This window comes from Phyllostomus hastatus, unplaced genomic scaffold, assembly GCF_019186645.2.
Source record: "Phyllostomus hastatus isolate PE091 unplaced genomic scaffold, TTU_PhHast_1.1 phas_contig_58, whole genome shotgun sequence".
Taxonomy (NCBI): domain Eukaryota; kingdom Metazoa; phylum Chordata; class Mammalia; order Chiroptera; family Phyllostomidae; genus Phyllostomus; species Phyllostomus hastatus.
The window spans coordinates 24,345,053-24,361,569 of record NW_025333916.1 but is presented as its reverse complement, the minus strand read 5'-3'; the positions used below and the strand labels follow the sequence as shown (position 1 = coordinate 24,361,569).

Genomic DNA, 16,517 nt, shown 5'->3' with positions numbered 1-16,517 from the left:
ACTAGCAACCCTTTGATTCACAGGCCAGCTCTCAATCCACTGAACCACACAAGCTAGGGCTAATCATCTTCTAAGTTTGTACCCTTTGACCAGCATCTCAATTCCCCCAACTCACACCCACATCTTTAATCAGAGACCTAAATAAAGCACCTTAGCCTTGAACAAGAAAGACACCCAAAGGGTTAACAGTTGGGGTTATTGTGAAGGAATTGTGACTTTTTCTTTTGTATGTCTATATCATGCAACACTTTTACAAGTTAAAAATAAAAAAATGTTGCTCTTCTAATTAAAAAATAGAACTTGTTACTTTTTATGCATCCCATCTTTTGAAAACTCTAACTTGAGCTTTTTATTATTTTGGAGCCATTGTTCATTTTTATAGATACTGTGGTGTTTTCAGCACTCTTTAAGACCTTAAACAACTTGCAAAGATGCACTGCAGTTGGTAATAGCATTTGAAATATGTTCTTTAGATCAATAATAAAAATACCAACACTTGCCTAAATGTATATACTGAACACTTTTCTTCGGAAGATTTATGGTTTTCATTTATTTTGATAAATCATTCATTTGTAATTTTATTCTTTTTGCCACAGTGAATTCTTGGAAATTCTCTACATAAATTGTAAAACTAGTCATATTTTTCTTCTGGAAAATCATTCTGTAAAATGCCTTTCTGATCCAAAGATACTGCAGTAAATCACAGATGCACACTATGTTAGTGAATCCCATCTCAACAGATTATCAGTATCACCTGAAGAACTTTTTGCTTTCCTGGGACTCTTATCCTGTGTGTTCCCTCGTAATGTCCAACTCTGAGAAATTATGTTAGCTTTGTCTGAAATCCTGCTGGATAACAGCAGCAAATCTCAGTGGCTTATAACAGTTATGTCTGTCTTTTACTCATGGTTTGGCTGGTCATTCTAGGACCCAGGCTTGAAGGAGCACTATCTGAAACATCATGGCTTATGAGGCCAAGTCAAATTGTATACACAAACACATTTAAAGTTTGTGTTTGGACGAGGTGTACATTATTTCCACGCAGGTTTCATTGACCAGCTCCACATGAGCGGGGCAGGAAAGTATAATTCTTCCACAGCAGGGGCATTCTGGGTTCCAGAATGGTGGACAGAAAATGGATATTGGTTGAAAAGACTGGTTTCCCAGTCTGCATCTTGGTCTTAAATATTAACCTCTCCTGTCTGTAAAAGACACACCACTTCCCAAAGATAACCTAACAATAGCATGCAATATGTTTCAAAGTTCAGAATCTCAATAGTCCACATCAGATCTAGATGTGGCTCTTAATATGGAGACCTAGGAAACTGAGAAGACAAATTATATTGCTGCAAGCAATAGTGGACAAGGTCTGTAGCAATTCTGAAATATAACTTGGTAAGTGATAGGAAGTGCCCCTTCCTAACACTTTTGGATTTGGCTCTTGCGCTCTCGGAGAGCAGTTCTTCATCCATGGTTCTTTGTTCTGCCCTTTGGGAGGTTCTCCCCTACCCCATTACCTTGGCCATATCCAAAGAGGGTATTAAAGAATATGCCCTTCTGAGCAGCTTTCTCACTTGGGGACCCAAAGATATTTTGTATCTCAGTCTTAAAATTCAAGCTAGGGAGGGGAGTATAAGGTAATGGAAAAAATAAAGGTTGTATATATTTTTTAAAATTCAAGCTAATGGTGCCTTTGTAAATATATTTTTCTCAAAAGTGGTGGTGGTGGTGGTGATGATGGTTGCTTTGGTTGCTCATTTCATCAATGTCAAAGTCAGCAAACTATGGCTTACCAGCTGCCTGTTTTTACAAATAAAATTTTATTGGAACAAAGCCACACCCATACATTTACAAAATAACTATGGCTGCTTTCTTTTCACAATAGCATAGTTGAGTTGAACTGAAGAGCTCTTAACAGAGATGAGAAAGCCCCTCCACCTGACTTTTCTTAAACTTACTGGCTTGAAGAAACATTTGTCCTGTAGGAAGTTCTCTTTTCTGATGTGCCTACAAGTTTATGTACCTTCTTCCACCTCTGGATTCCTGTAAACAAGAAGTTAGATCTAACTGCTGGTTTGTTTGTTTGTTTTAGATTTTATTTATTCATTTGAAGGGAGGTGGGGGCAGGAAAAGAGAAATAGCGGGAGAGAAACATCACTTGGTTGCCTCTCGAACACACTCCAACCTGGGACCAGGCCCACAACCAAGGCTTGTCCCCTGACGGAGTTGGACCAGTGACCCTTTGCTTTGCAGGACAACACCCAACCACCTGATCCCCATCAGTCAGACTAACTACTTTTTAAAAAATTCTTTCTGTTACAGTTGACGGATATGTTTTATAAAATGTAGTTTCATATTTTTCATCAAAAACATTTGCAAGTTGTACTGGGTACCTTATATTGTATCACATCAAGAGGCTGTGATGCATGCTGAGTACTACCTAACAGGTCTATAGCCAATGTCAACAACAGGGTACACAGAACAAGAAAGGAGTCAAAGGCTAGGTAAGATAGGGACTTTAAGAAGACACGAGAGGCAGAATCAGATGGTGTGCTCAGGTGCATGAAAATAGCCAAATAGCCCTGGCTGGGGTGGCTCAGCGGATTGAGCACCAGCCTGCAAGCCAGAAGGTTGTGGGTTCCGATCCCTGTCAGGGCACATGCCTGGGTTGCAGGCCGGGTCCCCATTTTGGGGGCAAACAGGAAGCAACCAATTGATGTTTCTCTCCCTCTCTTTCACCCTCCCTTCTCCGAAAATAAAGAAATACAAATCTTTTTAAAGAAAATTTTTTTAAAAAGTGCTAAATAATAGCCTTGAGAATATACATAAAAATTGGGACATGAGTGGGGTGAATAATCAAATGATCTGATGACAGAAGGCTAATTAAAACTGAGCAACAGGACTTCCGGCAATATGGAGGAATAGGTGGACGCACCGTGCCTCCTCGCACAACCAAGATTAGAACAATAATTTACAGACAGAATATCACTCAGAACTGACAGGATTTATCTGAATGGAAGCCGGACAGCCAAGAAGTTGAAGTAGACCCGTACATCCAGACCGGTAGGAGATGACGAGCCGGGCGGGCTCGGGGCTGGCAGAGGTCGGGGGAAATTTGGCGCGAAATCGGTGCGACAGCCATCCGGGGTGCAAGAACGCAGCGGTGATCCCTGAGTACGCAAGCGGCGGCTGGCAGACCCTGTGGGGCAGCGATTGTGGACCAGGGCAGAGCTCACAGCCCAGGATCCCAAGGAAGGGCCTGAGCCCAGGAGAATGAAACGATCGCCATTGTCCCCTCCAGCTCCCGCCCCGCCCACATATATAACGTCACAATCTAGCGACCAGGGTGCCCAGCCCCAGAGAACACCTATGGCTCCGCCCCCCACTGTAACAAGAGCGACCAGAGACAGGGAAAGACATAAGACATGTTTCCAACAGAACAGATCAGTCCCCCAGGACTCATCCTTTTGAGCGAACAAGAAATAGCCAATCTATCAGATGCACAGTTCAAAACACGTGATCAGAAAGCTCACGGAATTGGTTGATTTTGGGCACAATTTAGATGAAAGGATGCAGGTTACCATAAAAGATGCAGGAAGATACGCGGAGGAGAGCCAATAGTGAAAGGAAGGAATCTGAGTCTCAAAACAATACAGTGGACCAGAAGGAAGATAGAATCAACCAAGCAGGAAAGCATGATGAAATAAGAATTCAAAAAATCGAGGAAAAGCTTAAGAGCATCCAGGACACCTTTAAACGTTCCAACATCCGAATTATAGGGGTACCAGAACAGGAAGGAGAAAAGCAACAGATGGAGCACGTATTTGAACAAATAATAAAGGAGAACTTCCCCAATCTGGCAAAGGGAACGGTCTTCCAAGAAATCCAAGAAGCTCAGAGAGCCCCAAAGAAGTTGGACCCAAGAAGAAACACACCAAGGCACATCATAATTACATTAGCCAAGGTAAAAATTGAAGGAGAGAATCCTAGAAGCAGCAAGAGATAAGGGGACAGTAACCTACAAAGGAGTTCCCATCAGACTGTCAGCTGATTTCTCCAAAGAGACCTTAAGGCAAGAAGGGGCTGGAAAGAAATATTCCAAGTCATGAAAGACAAGGACCTACATCCCAGATTGCTCTTTCATTTAGATCATTTAGAATGAAAGGGCAGATAAAGTGCTTCTCAGATAAAGTCAAGTTAAAGGAGTTCATCATCACCAAGCCCTTATTTTATGAAATGCTAAAGGGACTTATCTAAGAAAAGAAGATAAAGAAAAGACATGTATAGTAAAAGGACAGCAAACTCACAATTATTAACAATTACACCTAAAGCAAAACCAAAAGAAACTAAGTAAACAACTAGAACAGGAACAGAACCACAGAAATGGAGGGCACATGGAGGGCTAGCAGCAGAGGGGTGGGAGGAGGAGAGAGGGGGAAAAGGTACAGAGAATAAGTAGCATAGAATGTAGGTTGATAACAGATAGGGGGAGGGCAAGAATAGTACGGGAAATGTAGAAGCTAAAGAACTCATAAGAATGACACATGGACATGAACTAAAGGGGGGGGGAACGTGGGTGGGAGGGGGGTACAGGGTGGAGGCGAGAGAAGGGGAAATGGGACAACTGTAATAGCATAATCAATAAAATATATTTTAAAAAAATTGAGCAACAGGAAGAGAAGGTAGAATTTAGGTATTGGCTCAGCTACCTTTTTTTAAAGTTTTTTTTTTTTTAATTTGTTGATTTCAGAGAGAGAAACATCACTTTGCTGTTCCACTCATTCATGCATTCATTGGTTGCTTCGGTGTATCAGGACAATGCTTTAACCAATGGGGAGCTACCCGGCCAGGGCAGCTTTGGTTACTTTTATCATCTTCATCCTAAAGGGAAATAATCCAAAAGCGGCCTGGATGAGAATTCTGTGAAGGAGTATGAATGCCAACCCTTAGAAATAAACCCTCAGTTAGAGAAAAGTCAGAGCATTTTCCTGACAGACTCTCCAACACAAAATCTTACCAATGTGACTGGTAATCTGCACTGCATTTGGCATTTTCTGTATTTATCATCAGATAATAACCAGGAGATGTCTTGTTATTAGAGGACTTGGAAAGTATATTTCTTAATAAAAGCTCTAAATCATGGTCCTTCTCTGCCCATTTTCTTCATCTCTTTCTCAGATATAGTCTTAAAGAAAAATGGACAATATTTTCTTTTTAAAAATAGCCAAGAAAGTCTGTTGTTTAAATGATTCAGAATAAGAAATTAATGTTGTAGATGTTTGTATAGAAACTTGCTGTTTCTCTGTATATAAATGAAAATCTGTGTACTAAGAATCCAAGCTGCTGTTGCTTTTGAGCTTTCCCCACCAGCATTACTGGGGACATTGACAAAATTATAAGTTATTTAAACTATAGAATGTGATGACTTGATATGCCCATACATATTCCCTTTTAAAAATATCTTTTGGGGAGTGGAAGAAGGTATAGGGGTGATAAGTGAGAATGAAAAAATACAGAAAAATGAGTTATTTAAAAAGTAAAAATAAAGATGTCCTTTGCACATCTAATTACTCTATCAGTCCGATTTTAAAATACGTGCTGCTAAAACAAGCTTTGAAAGCTTTTTAAAAAATAGATTTCTGGCCCTGGCTAATGTGGCTCAGTGGATTGAGCGCTGGCCTGGGAACCAAAGGGTCACTAGTTCCTGGGCAGGCCTTATGCCTGGGGTGCAGGACAAGTCAGGTCCCAGGTAGGGGGCATGCGAGAGGCAACCACACATTGATGTTTCTCTCCCTCTCTTTCTCCTTCCCTTCCCCTCTCTCTAAAAATAAGTAAATAAAAATTAAAAATATATAGATTTCTGATCTCCTCCGCAGACATACTGAATCAGAAGGGCCCACATTTGGGCTCCATAACTTACTTTTTTTGTTTAATTTTTAATTGATTTTACAGAGAAAAAGAAGGGGGGTGAGAGAGATAAAGAAACATCGATTTGTTGTTGCATTTTATGCATCAGTTGGTTGCTTCTTGTCTGTGCCTTGACTGGAGATTGAACTGCAACGTTGGGATGATGCTCTAACCAACTGACACCAGGCCAGGGCAGCTTACATTTCTAAAAAGCTATAAATCACCTAGATCATCAAAACAAATTTGTTACTTTAAATAATTACAATGGCTTAAGGCTACATTACCCACAAAGTTATGCTGAATAACATATTGTGTATATTGTGTATTAAAAACTATAAAAATGTGCCCTGGCTGGTGTGGCTCAGTGGATTGAGCACTGTACTGCAAAGCAGAGGGTCGCTGGTTAGATTCGCAGTCAGGGCACATACCTGGGTTGTGGGCCAGGTCCCCAGTTGGGGGTGTGTGAGGGGCAATCACACCTTGATGTTTCCCTTTCACCCTCCCTTCCCCTCTGTCTAAAAATAAATAAAATATTTTTAAGAAATTATAACAATGTCAACATTAATTTTTACCACAGAATTTAATATCACTTTGGGAGATGATATACAATAGATGGCTTATATTTTAAAAAGAAAAACTTGAACTTTTGCATTCTCTCAAATTTGAAGCAGGCAGCAGTTTAGTATCAAGACAAATAGTGGAAAATATCAGAAACAGAAGACCCAATTAAGCAATGCCAATAACCAAGGGCATATGAAATGGCTTTGTATAAACCCAGAATTGACTACTCATCATGAGTTTGCCATTAACTCCCAAATTTTAACAAAAATGTTCGTTTTAGGAGACCACAAGAGATTGTATTTGGTTTAAGATTAAATTTGGACTATACTGAAATTAGAAACTGGTTTTGTGGAGAGGAAAATGTCCTAGATCAGTCATAGGTAATGAGCAAAATAAACCCAACACCACAAAACTTCATCTGAAAAGGAAACAATGGGAAACACATGGGTTCTAGGGGACGAGAGGGGGCGGGGCCACGCAAAGAAGGGTGGTGCTAGCGCCACCTTGGAAGATCCTGCCCGCTTGATCCTCCTCCACGACGTCACAGGGAGGGCCCTCCTCCAGCTGCCGAAGACTCCAGTTACCTCTGCGGCTCGCTAACGCCCCGGAAGCTACCCCTTCTCGGGGGTCATGATGGGCAGTAAGATGGCGTCCGCTAGCAGGGTCGTTCAGGTAAAGAGATTCGGTCTCCTTTCCGCATCAAGGGCGGTAGGGATAGTGCTGGCTATGGCTAAAAGCACTGGGGAGGAAAGGCAGTGGCGGAGACTGCGCGGCGCCCGCAGCCCTGAGTATGGGGCCAGCGGCGCCGCATGGGGTGAGAATTGGACCTTGAGCCCGTTGGGTCGGGTAGTAAGCCGGTGACCGGAGCTGAGGGTTCGAGCCAGGCCGCGGGCGTGTCGCAACTTAGCAGGTAGGCACATAGATGCTTTGTGGGGTCTCTAGACTGTCCTCCGCGAGGACCTCGTTTACTCTCCTAGTTGTCTGCGGCTAGGCTGCCCAGGCTGTATGTTGGCCAATTGGCGTCTAGTATAGTCTGTGATGTCCCGTCTAGTATAGCCTGATCAACCAATCAGAAGAGAGGCGGTAGCGGTAAGGGAAAGCGAGCAAACCCTGCATTGACCCAGTGTGTCCCTTCAAGGACTTGGGAATGGCCGGAGAACTGGCTGCACCCTCGCCCCACCAATTCAAGTGTCTGATTACAGGCCAGGTGGGAGGGAGTTAAAAAAGAAGAAAAAAGATTATTTAACTTTAACTGTGATATTTTAGTGGTGGTTTCCCGAGCTTGTACCCCCCTAAGTTTAGACTGAAAGCTGGAGGAACTTTGTTAATCCACGCGTTAGTAACTCCTAATAGCTTTCGTATTGCTTCTCCAGCTGTGGTCTCGAGCTTAAATAGGAGAGGCAAAATTGGATATAAAGGAACACAACTTCCACTTTTGTGGTTGGTTTAAACGATCTTTTTCAACTCTTGTGTATTATTACTAATTTTGATAGAAGTGCATTCCCCTTTGCACAAGTATATCTTTAAAAGACCTTTTCTTAAAGTTGTGTCAGTCTAAAATAAAATCCTAGATCCCAGTCTTGGTCTCATTGCAATGAATGACCCTCACTTATACATTTATTGGGTGTTTGAGTATTAATTAAAGATTGTGTGAGAATAAGGTGAACATCTAACAAAGAACTGGTATCCATAATATATAGCCCAATTTAAAAATGGATAAAAACAATGATACTGCACAAAAGAAGATACCCAAATGAGCGATAAGCCTGTGAAAAGATGTTCAATATCATAACTTGCCAGGAATACACAAATGAAAACCCAAAAGTACTTCTACACCCACCTAATGATTAAAATTAAAATAACTGATGGTACCAAATGATGTTAATGTGAAGCACCTGAAATCCTCATATATTGCTGGTAGGAGTATATAAAATGGTACAGGCACTTTGGGAAACTGTTTTGTTGGTTTCTAATAGTTAAACATACCTTCCCTTCAACCCAGCAATTCTACTCATAGGTTTACACCCAAGAGAAATGAGTGTATATTCTATATAAAAAAGACTTATGTGAAAGTGTTCATAGCCACTTTACCCATAATAACCGCCAAACCAGAAACAATCCAAATGTCCATTAGCAGGATAAACAAATTGTGGTAGATCTGTTAAAATGGAATAGTACACAGTAATAATAAAGAACTAACTACTGATACTTTAAAAAAAAGGTACGGTGAGGTATACAATAAGGAATGGTCTATCTCCTAACAAAGCCGCAATGACTTTGACTAAGATATTCATAATGTAAAGCAGTATGTGCTAAGATGAAATAATTACATATTATATTAGAAAATTGTATTGAGTACTTGTGTTCCAAGCCCATGTTCAGTGCTGGGGACTACAGTGCCAGCAAAACAGACATGGTGCCTCCATAGAGCTTGCAATTTGGCTGTAGGCTTATACCTTGAAGAAAGGGTAGTATTTTAACACTCTGGCACAAATTCATGGGAATTTACAAAGCATGGTGTCAACATTAAGCAGAGAAATTTGGCTGGACTACAGGATATTCAGAAGTAATTTTAGAAGAGTAAATTACAGTTATTAATTAAATGCCTGCTGAATGCCAAGCAGTTTGTTTGATATATTTGGGCTGATGTAAGAGCAGAAAGGTGAGTTTGTCATTTAGGAAATCATTTGGCTGCAGGAGGCATGGGGAAGAAGCTGGGTGGTTGGATTAATACAGGGATTGAGATTTACAGGTGAAAATAAGCCTCCAGCAAGGAAGTAGAGAGTGCTGTTAAGAGGAGATTGAATGAACTGTAGGTTCTAGGCTTTTTTTTTTTTTCCACTCAAAAGAGGTTATACTATTTGCATTCCTATAGCAACAAATGAGTGCCTGCTTCCCTCCCTACAGCCTTCCCAACAGACTTCTGTTTTCCAACTTGTACATTAAAATCTATAACATCTATTGATGAAAAATATTGATCTTCATGCAGTTTTAACTTTCACTTCTCATATGTGAGGCTGACCATCTTTTCATATGGTTAAAGAGCTATTTTCATTTGTTTACCTCTGGAGGATATCTTACCCATTTTTCTATGCTTACAAGTTCTATATATAGTATGGCTATTTTGCAACAGCTTTGGCCTGTTGCAAAATTTTTTTACTTAGTCGGTTTATTAAATTTGGGGGGAAAAGGTCTTCTTTTTTTCTTTTTTTAGTGCAGTCAAAATTACTGATTTTTTTCCCCTTATAGGGGAAAGGCTGATATAATAAGATTGACTATATTACTGTTGAAGTTGTGTAATGCGTTTATCAGGGTTTATTATACTACTCTCTATTTTGATGTATTTTTAATATTTTCTGTTAAAAAAGGAGGAACCTAAATAGTGTGGGAATTTCATCAATAAGGGCATATTACATCATAGTTTTAAGTGTACAAAAGCAATGTTGAAATGGATCCTTTCCAGTGTACATGCGTATGTATGCATTAGGTGTGTGTATACATACTCACAAGCATATATACTTAGTCTTACCATACAAATAGCCTGTTCACTCATTTGGCAGATATTTTCAGAGCATTTACTGTGTACCAGGCATTGCTGCAGAAGTACCTAATTCTCTGACTCTGCCTTTCCAGGAGTTTAGCTGTCCTGTAAATCATTGGCTTGTTTGTCTGTCTGCTGCACAGTACTCTTAAGGTGTTCAGGATACTGTGGAAACACAAAGGAGAAGAATCAGATTTTGGAATCAGGAGAAGTTTCTTAGAAAGCACTGATATTGGAGCTGTTTTTAAAACATAAGCAGTCAGGTGAAAGTGGAGGCATGCAAATGGGTGGGATTGGGGAGAGATTTCCTGGTAGAGGACGTAAGCTCTAGATTGAATGGGGATGGGAATGGCATGATGAATTGGGCAAGGAAAAGTACGTATTTCTGTGGGTACAGAAACAAACCTTAGAAGGGCTATCAAATGTTTAAACCTATTTTATGTAAGTTTTGGGATCATAGACAGTGTTTCTTCTTTGTGCTTTTCTGCATTTTTTCCCCCAATTTTTTATGTGGAACACGTACTACTTTTGTAGTCAGCAAATACATTTTTTTAATTACCTAATTTTCAGTATACTTTTTATCCTATTCTAAACTGCTACACAGTAACAGAATAGGGAAGCAACACTGGACTCAAGTCAGGAAACTTCAATGCTTACCAGTTAACAGCACAATATATAAGTCACATGACCTAAAATCGATGTCATCTTTTTCATAGGGTTGTCTTTGAGGTCAGTTGGCAGTACAGTAAAATGTCTTATAACGTATAAAGTACAAAGTTATTATGACTTGCAAGTAAGATAAACAAGTTAATAATTCATAGGCCAGCTTTCTGGTTTGGGGAGGAGTAAAGTAAAATTTAAAATTGCTGTCAAATACTAAGTTATTTTATTTTAATGAAGATCTATGTGGTTCAATAGATTTTCTTGTATGTATAGCCAGTGACTTTTAGTGTTTCATCTTTTTTTTATGCATTTTATTTTTTCTTTAGGTAGTCAAGCCACATACTCCATTAATAAGGTTCCCTAACAGAAGAGACCATCCTAAACCCAACGGTAAGTTGTACTTCAGATTTTTTTTTAATGTACATGTATATTTCTACATGAATATCCTGTCATAGGCAATATTTTTCATTTTAAAATCAGGTAGACTTTGTAGCTTGGATGAAAATGGTATTTTGGTTGCATGCAACTAAAAATTAACTTATTACCTCCATTTAAAAAGGAAATGACTCAGCAATAGATGCCTCTGAATTTTTAATGATACTGAGTTTATATAGGGGAATTTTTGATCTACCTTTCTTTCCTTCTATCCTTTAGAATATCTCCCATGCTTACATTTGCAGATATTTGAGGAGTAATAACCATTTCTATATTTCTCTCTCGGCTAACCTTTTTTTCATTTACTCATTTATCTATTTATTCAATCAGTGAATATTTCTTAGATTGCTGTAGACTTTAGCAATCATTGCCTAGAAAGTACCTTAAGATTCTGAACAAGTCCTGTTTTTCTCTGACCCCTCCTTTTTACCAGATTCTCTGTCCCTATCTTCATTATAAGATATTTGATCCTTAGGGAAAATTTTAACAAATTTTATACAGATATTTTTAACTTACTGTAACTTTTGATGAATTAAGATATAGTTGATAAGTAAGTATAAAGGTTTTGAGAAAACAGCCCTGGTTGGTGTGGTTCAGTGGATTGAGTATCTGCCTCTGAACCAGAGGGTTACTGGTTCGATTCCCAGTCAAGGCACATGCCTGGATTACAGGCCAGGTCCCCAGTGGGGGCTGTGAGAGAGGCAGCCCCACACTGATGTTTCTCTCCCTCCTTCCCTTTCCCGCTCTCTAAAAAATAAATAAAATCTTTTTTAAAAAAAGGTTTTGCCTTGGCTGGCGTAGCTCAGTGGATTGAGCTCAGGCTGAGAACCAAAGTGTTGCAAGTTCGATTCCCAGTCAGGGTGCATGCCTAGGTTGCAGGCCATGACCCCCAGCAACCGCACATTGATGTTTCTCTCTCCCTCCCTTCCCTCTCTAAAAATAAATAATTTTTTTTTAAAAAAAGGTTTTGCGAAAACAAGTCTCATATTTAGCATTTCATTCCCTGTTGTAAGATATCTTATTACCTGTGACCTCCACCATATGACAAAACTTAAGTCGCTTAGGTTATCCATATGGGTTGAACTCCACTACCTAGAAATTTCATTTTATAAACGTGTTCAATTTAGTAATTCACTCACCTAACATGATCCTCTGTATTTGTTTAAGAACTTTTTAAAAATTTTTTTTAAAGATGTTATTTATTTATTTTTAGAGAGAGGGCTAGGTAGGGAGAGAAATATCAATGGGTGCCTTCTATGTGACCAGGGAACCAACCTGTAACCCAGGCATGTACCCTGACTGGGAATCGAACTGGTGACCTTTAGCTCTGCAGGAGGACACCCAACCAACTGAGCCACACTAGTGTCACGGCCTTTATGAAATTTTATATAGCTACCCAACTAAGTTACTTTCCAAAACTTACCTCTCAGAATTATAATACTTATTTGAAGAATGACTAAGATTACTCAGTAATAGATCATGCAAAATAGTACTTTAAGACATCCGAACAATTTCTCTAATTACATTTCTTTTAATTTCAGTATCAGAAGTTCTGAGATCAGCAGGACTACCATCTCACTCTTCTTCAATTTCACAGCATTTTAAGGGAAGTAAATCGCCAGATTGGCTGATGCATCAGGGTCCACCAGACACTGCAGAAATAATAAAAACATTACCTCAGAAATATAGAAGGAAACCTATGTCTCAAGAAGAAATGGAATTTATCCAGGTATGTTATTGATCTTTATCACAGTATTGTGCAAAACACCTTAATATTTTTGGCTGTTGGAATTTCACGTCCTGATTCACATGCCTCTCCCAGTATCTTGTCATGGTGTGTCCATAGCTAAGACACAGATGGTGTGATAGGCCAGGACTATGAGAAATAAACCATGTTTGAACCCTCAGTTAATGTGCATGAAAGAATATATGTGTAGAAGTATGATGTTTAGAAGCAAGAGGTATAACCACATGAAAAAAGCTCTTTAGGGTTCATAGTAATTTTTCAGAGTATAATGATCTAGGTCAACCCTGAGTCCCTTCCAGATCTGAAATTATTTATAACATTTCTATGAGTGCCCACAAGCAATGGAAAAATACCAAAATTACTTTTAAAAAACTAAAGATCATTTGCTTAAAATAGTGTAAATTTGTATAGTGGCCATGAAGACATTTTTTTGTGTGAATGTATAGCTAATCTTACTGTTTTATTTTTTCCTTTTCAGCGTGGAGGTCCAGAATAATCACTGACAGTGGCTGTTGTTCGTCATCACACAAAAGGATAGTTTTTACGATAAAGGACTTCCAACGTGACAAATGAGAAATTGTACATTAAACAACCTTAATAAATATTCTGTAAACAAAAAACTATATAGAAAATTCAGATGGACACTTATAACATCTCATAATTTATGTATCTTGGTCAGTTCCTCCATAAGCTTACATAATTGTTTATATACTTTATACTTATTTAAGGTACACATTTAAAATGTTAGCTTATTATTTTACTCTTGATTATTAAGTATTACTAGTGTTAAACTATTAAAAGCACACGATGTCTAGTAAATTATCATAGATTTCCCATAATTTCACTTTTCTTTCAATTTCTGTTTAGATATGAATTTATCAGGCAGAATTGCTGCTTTTTGGAAGTGATTTTCCTGAAATTGGATGAGCATCAGTGAAATAATGGCTCCATTATTTATTGTTAATTCTCTTTAAAATTTTTTTCATTCACAAAGTTACTGGAGTATAACTGGCTTAATAAGCACATCCTACTCTGAAAGATAAAAATATAGCCAAAGTAAAACCAGTGATTTTGTGCTAGTAACACAGGGGAGTTAACACAAAAAAGACTATTTGTCACCTATTTTTAGAAAAAAAGTCAGTATAAAATCAGAGCTCAACATGAATACAGTATAGGTATAAATGTTTGACCAAAAATGGCAATTTCTTATGTTTTTAGGGGGTATTAAGAAAGTGTTGTTCTTTGGTTTATTTTGCTTTTGATTGTAATAATGTATGCAAATCCTGGTAACCATTAATTTTCTCAAACTTAATGTCTGAAAGCTTCATAAAATCAGCCTAAATAGTTACCTTAAGGTAATTTACGAAACTTTAAAAAGGTCTTCCTGTGCCAAGAGTATATATTATTGTGAAAGTAAAGTCTCATAAAGTGAAATAAATTTTCTCCCATACCTTTACAGATTTCTAGAATATGCTTTAAAGAAGTCATCCCTAGCCCTGGCCAGGTTGCTTAGTTGGTTAGAGCATTGTCTCGATACACCAAGGTTGCAGGTTCAATCCCCACTTAGGACACACATAAGAAGCAACCAATGAATGCATAACTAAGTGGAATAACAAATCGATATTTCTCTCTCTTTCCCCCTCCCTCCCCATCTTCCTCCCTCTCTCCCTAAAATCTCTCCCTAAAATCAATAAACATACCTTTGGATGAGGATTTTTAAAAGTAAAAAACTAGTACTATTATTCTCTCCTTAGCTTTTGCATTTCAGTGAAAATCCCAGGTGATTTTTGTTTTGTTTTTTACTTTAAGAAACTGGGTTCAGTTAATAGAGTGGGCAGCAGTTTGAAACCCTAACTCTAATACTAGAACTGCCTGAGGCCACCTTTACTAATGCTGCTACTGTGATAGTCACAATGAAAAAATAAAATTTTACAGAATATGTGAATACAGATGGCAAAAAGGCATGTCAGTGGAAACTGCTTTCATAAGGATAAACTCCAAAGGAAGATGGTGTCATAAAAAAAATTCTGGGTTGCCCTGCCCAAGTAGCTCAGAGGGTTGTCATGTCCACCAAAAGGTTGCAGGTTCAATTCCTGGGCACATACCGAGGTTGAGGGTTTGATCTGTCTGGGTATGTGGGAGGACAACTGATTAACATTTCTTACATCAATGTTTTTCCCTTCCTCCCTTTGTTTCTAAAATAATAAATATATCCTCAAATGAGGATTAAAACAAAAAGAATTCTCGGTTGACTTAGAGTAAATAGCCTGTATTTTCATTTACAAGTTAAGCATTTAAATACATGTAAGATCAGCCAAATTACTTCATCCAGTTTTAGGTTTTCCTCTCCAGTACTAGACTGTATGATAGGATCAAGTTAGTATTTTGACTTTGTAACAAGCTACCCCAAAACTTAGGGGCTAAAAACAACAATAATCACTTCACATCTTATGTTTTCTCTGGGTCAGGAATTTCTGCGCTGGTTGGCTAAACGGTACTGCCCAGTCAGTGTCTCTCACAGAGTTGCAATCAGATGCTACCCAGGGCTGCACTTATCTGAAGGCTTGACTAACATGGCTAGCAAGTTACTGGCTGTTAGCAGGAGGCCTCAGCTCCTCTCCACAAGGCTACCTGAGTGAATTCATGACATGATGGCTGACTTCCCCCAGAATAAATTATCCAAGCATACAAGGCAGAAATAGTAATGCCTTTTATGACCTAGACTCGGAAATTACTCTTCTGCCATATTTTACTGGTCACACATAACAGCCTGTTTGCGAGGGAAAACTACACAGGTCGTTAACACCAGAAGGTGAGAATCACTGGGACCGTCTTGGAAGCAGGCCACTACAGTGCGTGAAAGTGCTTTGTAAATTATAAAAGGCTGTACAGATGCTGAGTGATATTTTATACATACAATGACGTAATGAACCCAGAATATCACCTAAACACCTTTGTTAACCCTATTTAAAATAAATTCTCCATATAGGAATTTACTTGTCAGCAGCATGGCATAATGCTGCTGGTCATGTCCTATGCTTATAGCACACTTGGGAACCTCAAGCCTCACAGATGTACTGTTAAATTTAGCTCACTACTTAGCATATTTTTACTACAAGTGAAGTTATATTGTTACAGTGATGTCTTTCAGAAGGAACTTTGGCCTAAGTCATGTGACACCATGGATCATTAGGTATGACTTGTCACACTTAAGAGATTTAAGAATTAAATGGTAAACATGGTGTGTTTTCTGCAATGTATGAGAATTTTGCCTATGAATGTATCAGAGCTCAGTAAAGACCCAAGTAGTAAAAAGAGCTAGGAGGTGACTAATAGTTATGTAATGGCTAACATAAATTGAGTACTGTCAGGCACTTTTCTAAGGGCTCTTGAAGTATAAAATTATTTAAGCTTTGCAACAACCCAATGAGTCGATCCTATTACAGAGGAGGAAACTAAGGACAGGAAGGTTAAATGATTTGCCCAAATCATAAATCTAGTGATTGAACATTTGGGCCAGTAGTCAACGCAGGTATCTAGATCCAGAGTAGGGACTCAGCTTTGAAACAACATTGCCGTTACTAAATTGTAAGCCTTGGTATTCTGCCTTCTTCAACAAACCTTGGAAAATCTGATTGTCAACTCAGAAACATCGGATGATCC

General features: G+C 38.7%; 1 protein-coding gene across 1 annotated transcript; it reads left to right on the top strand.

Moving 5' to 3' along the window:
• The first annotated feature begins 7,011 nt into the window (after window positions 1-7,011).
• On the top strand, window positions 7,012-14,310 carry MRPS36 (mitochondrial ribosomal protein S36). Its single transcript, XM_045847974.1, has 4 exons — window positions 7,012-7,140; window positions 10,999-11,062; window positions 12,649-12,836; window positions 13,333-14,310. The coding sequence occupies exons 1-4, from the start codon at window positions 7,099-7,101 to the stop codon at window positions 13,348-13,350; spliced, it is 312 nt and encodes a 103-aa protein (XP_045703930.1). The 5' UTR covers window positions 7,012-7,098; the 3' UTR covers window positions 13,351-14,310.
• Window positions 14,311-16,517: the final 2,207 nt, after the last annotated feature.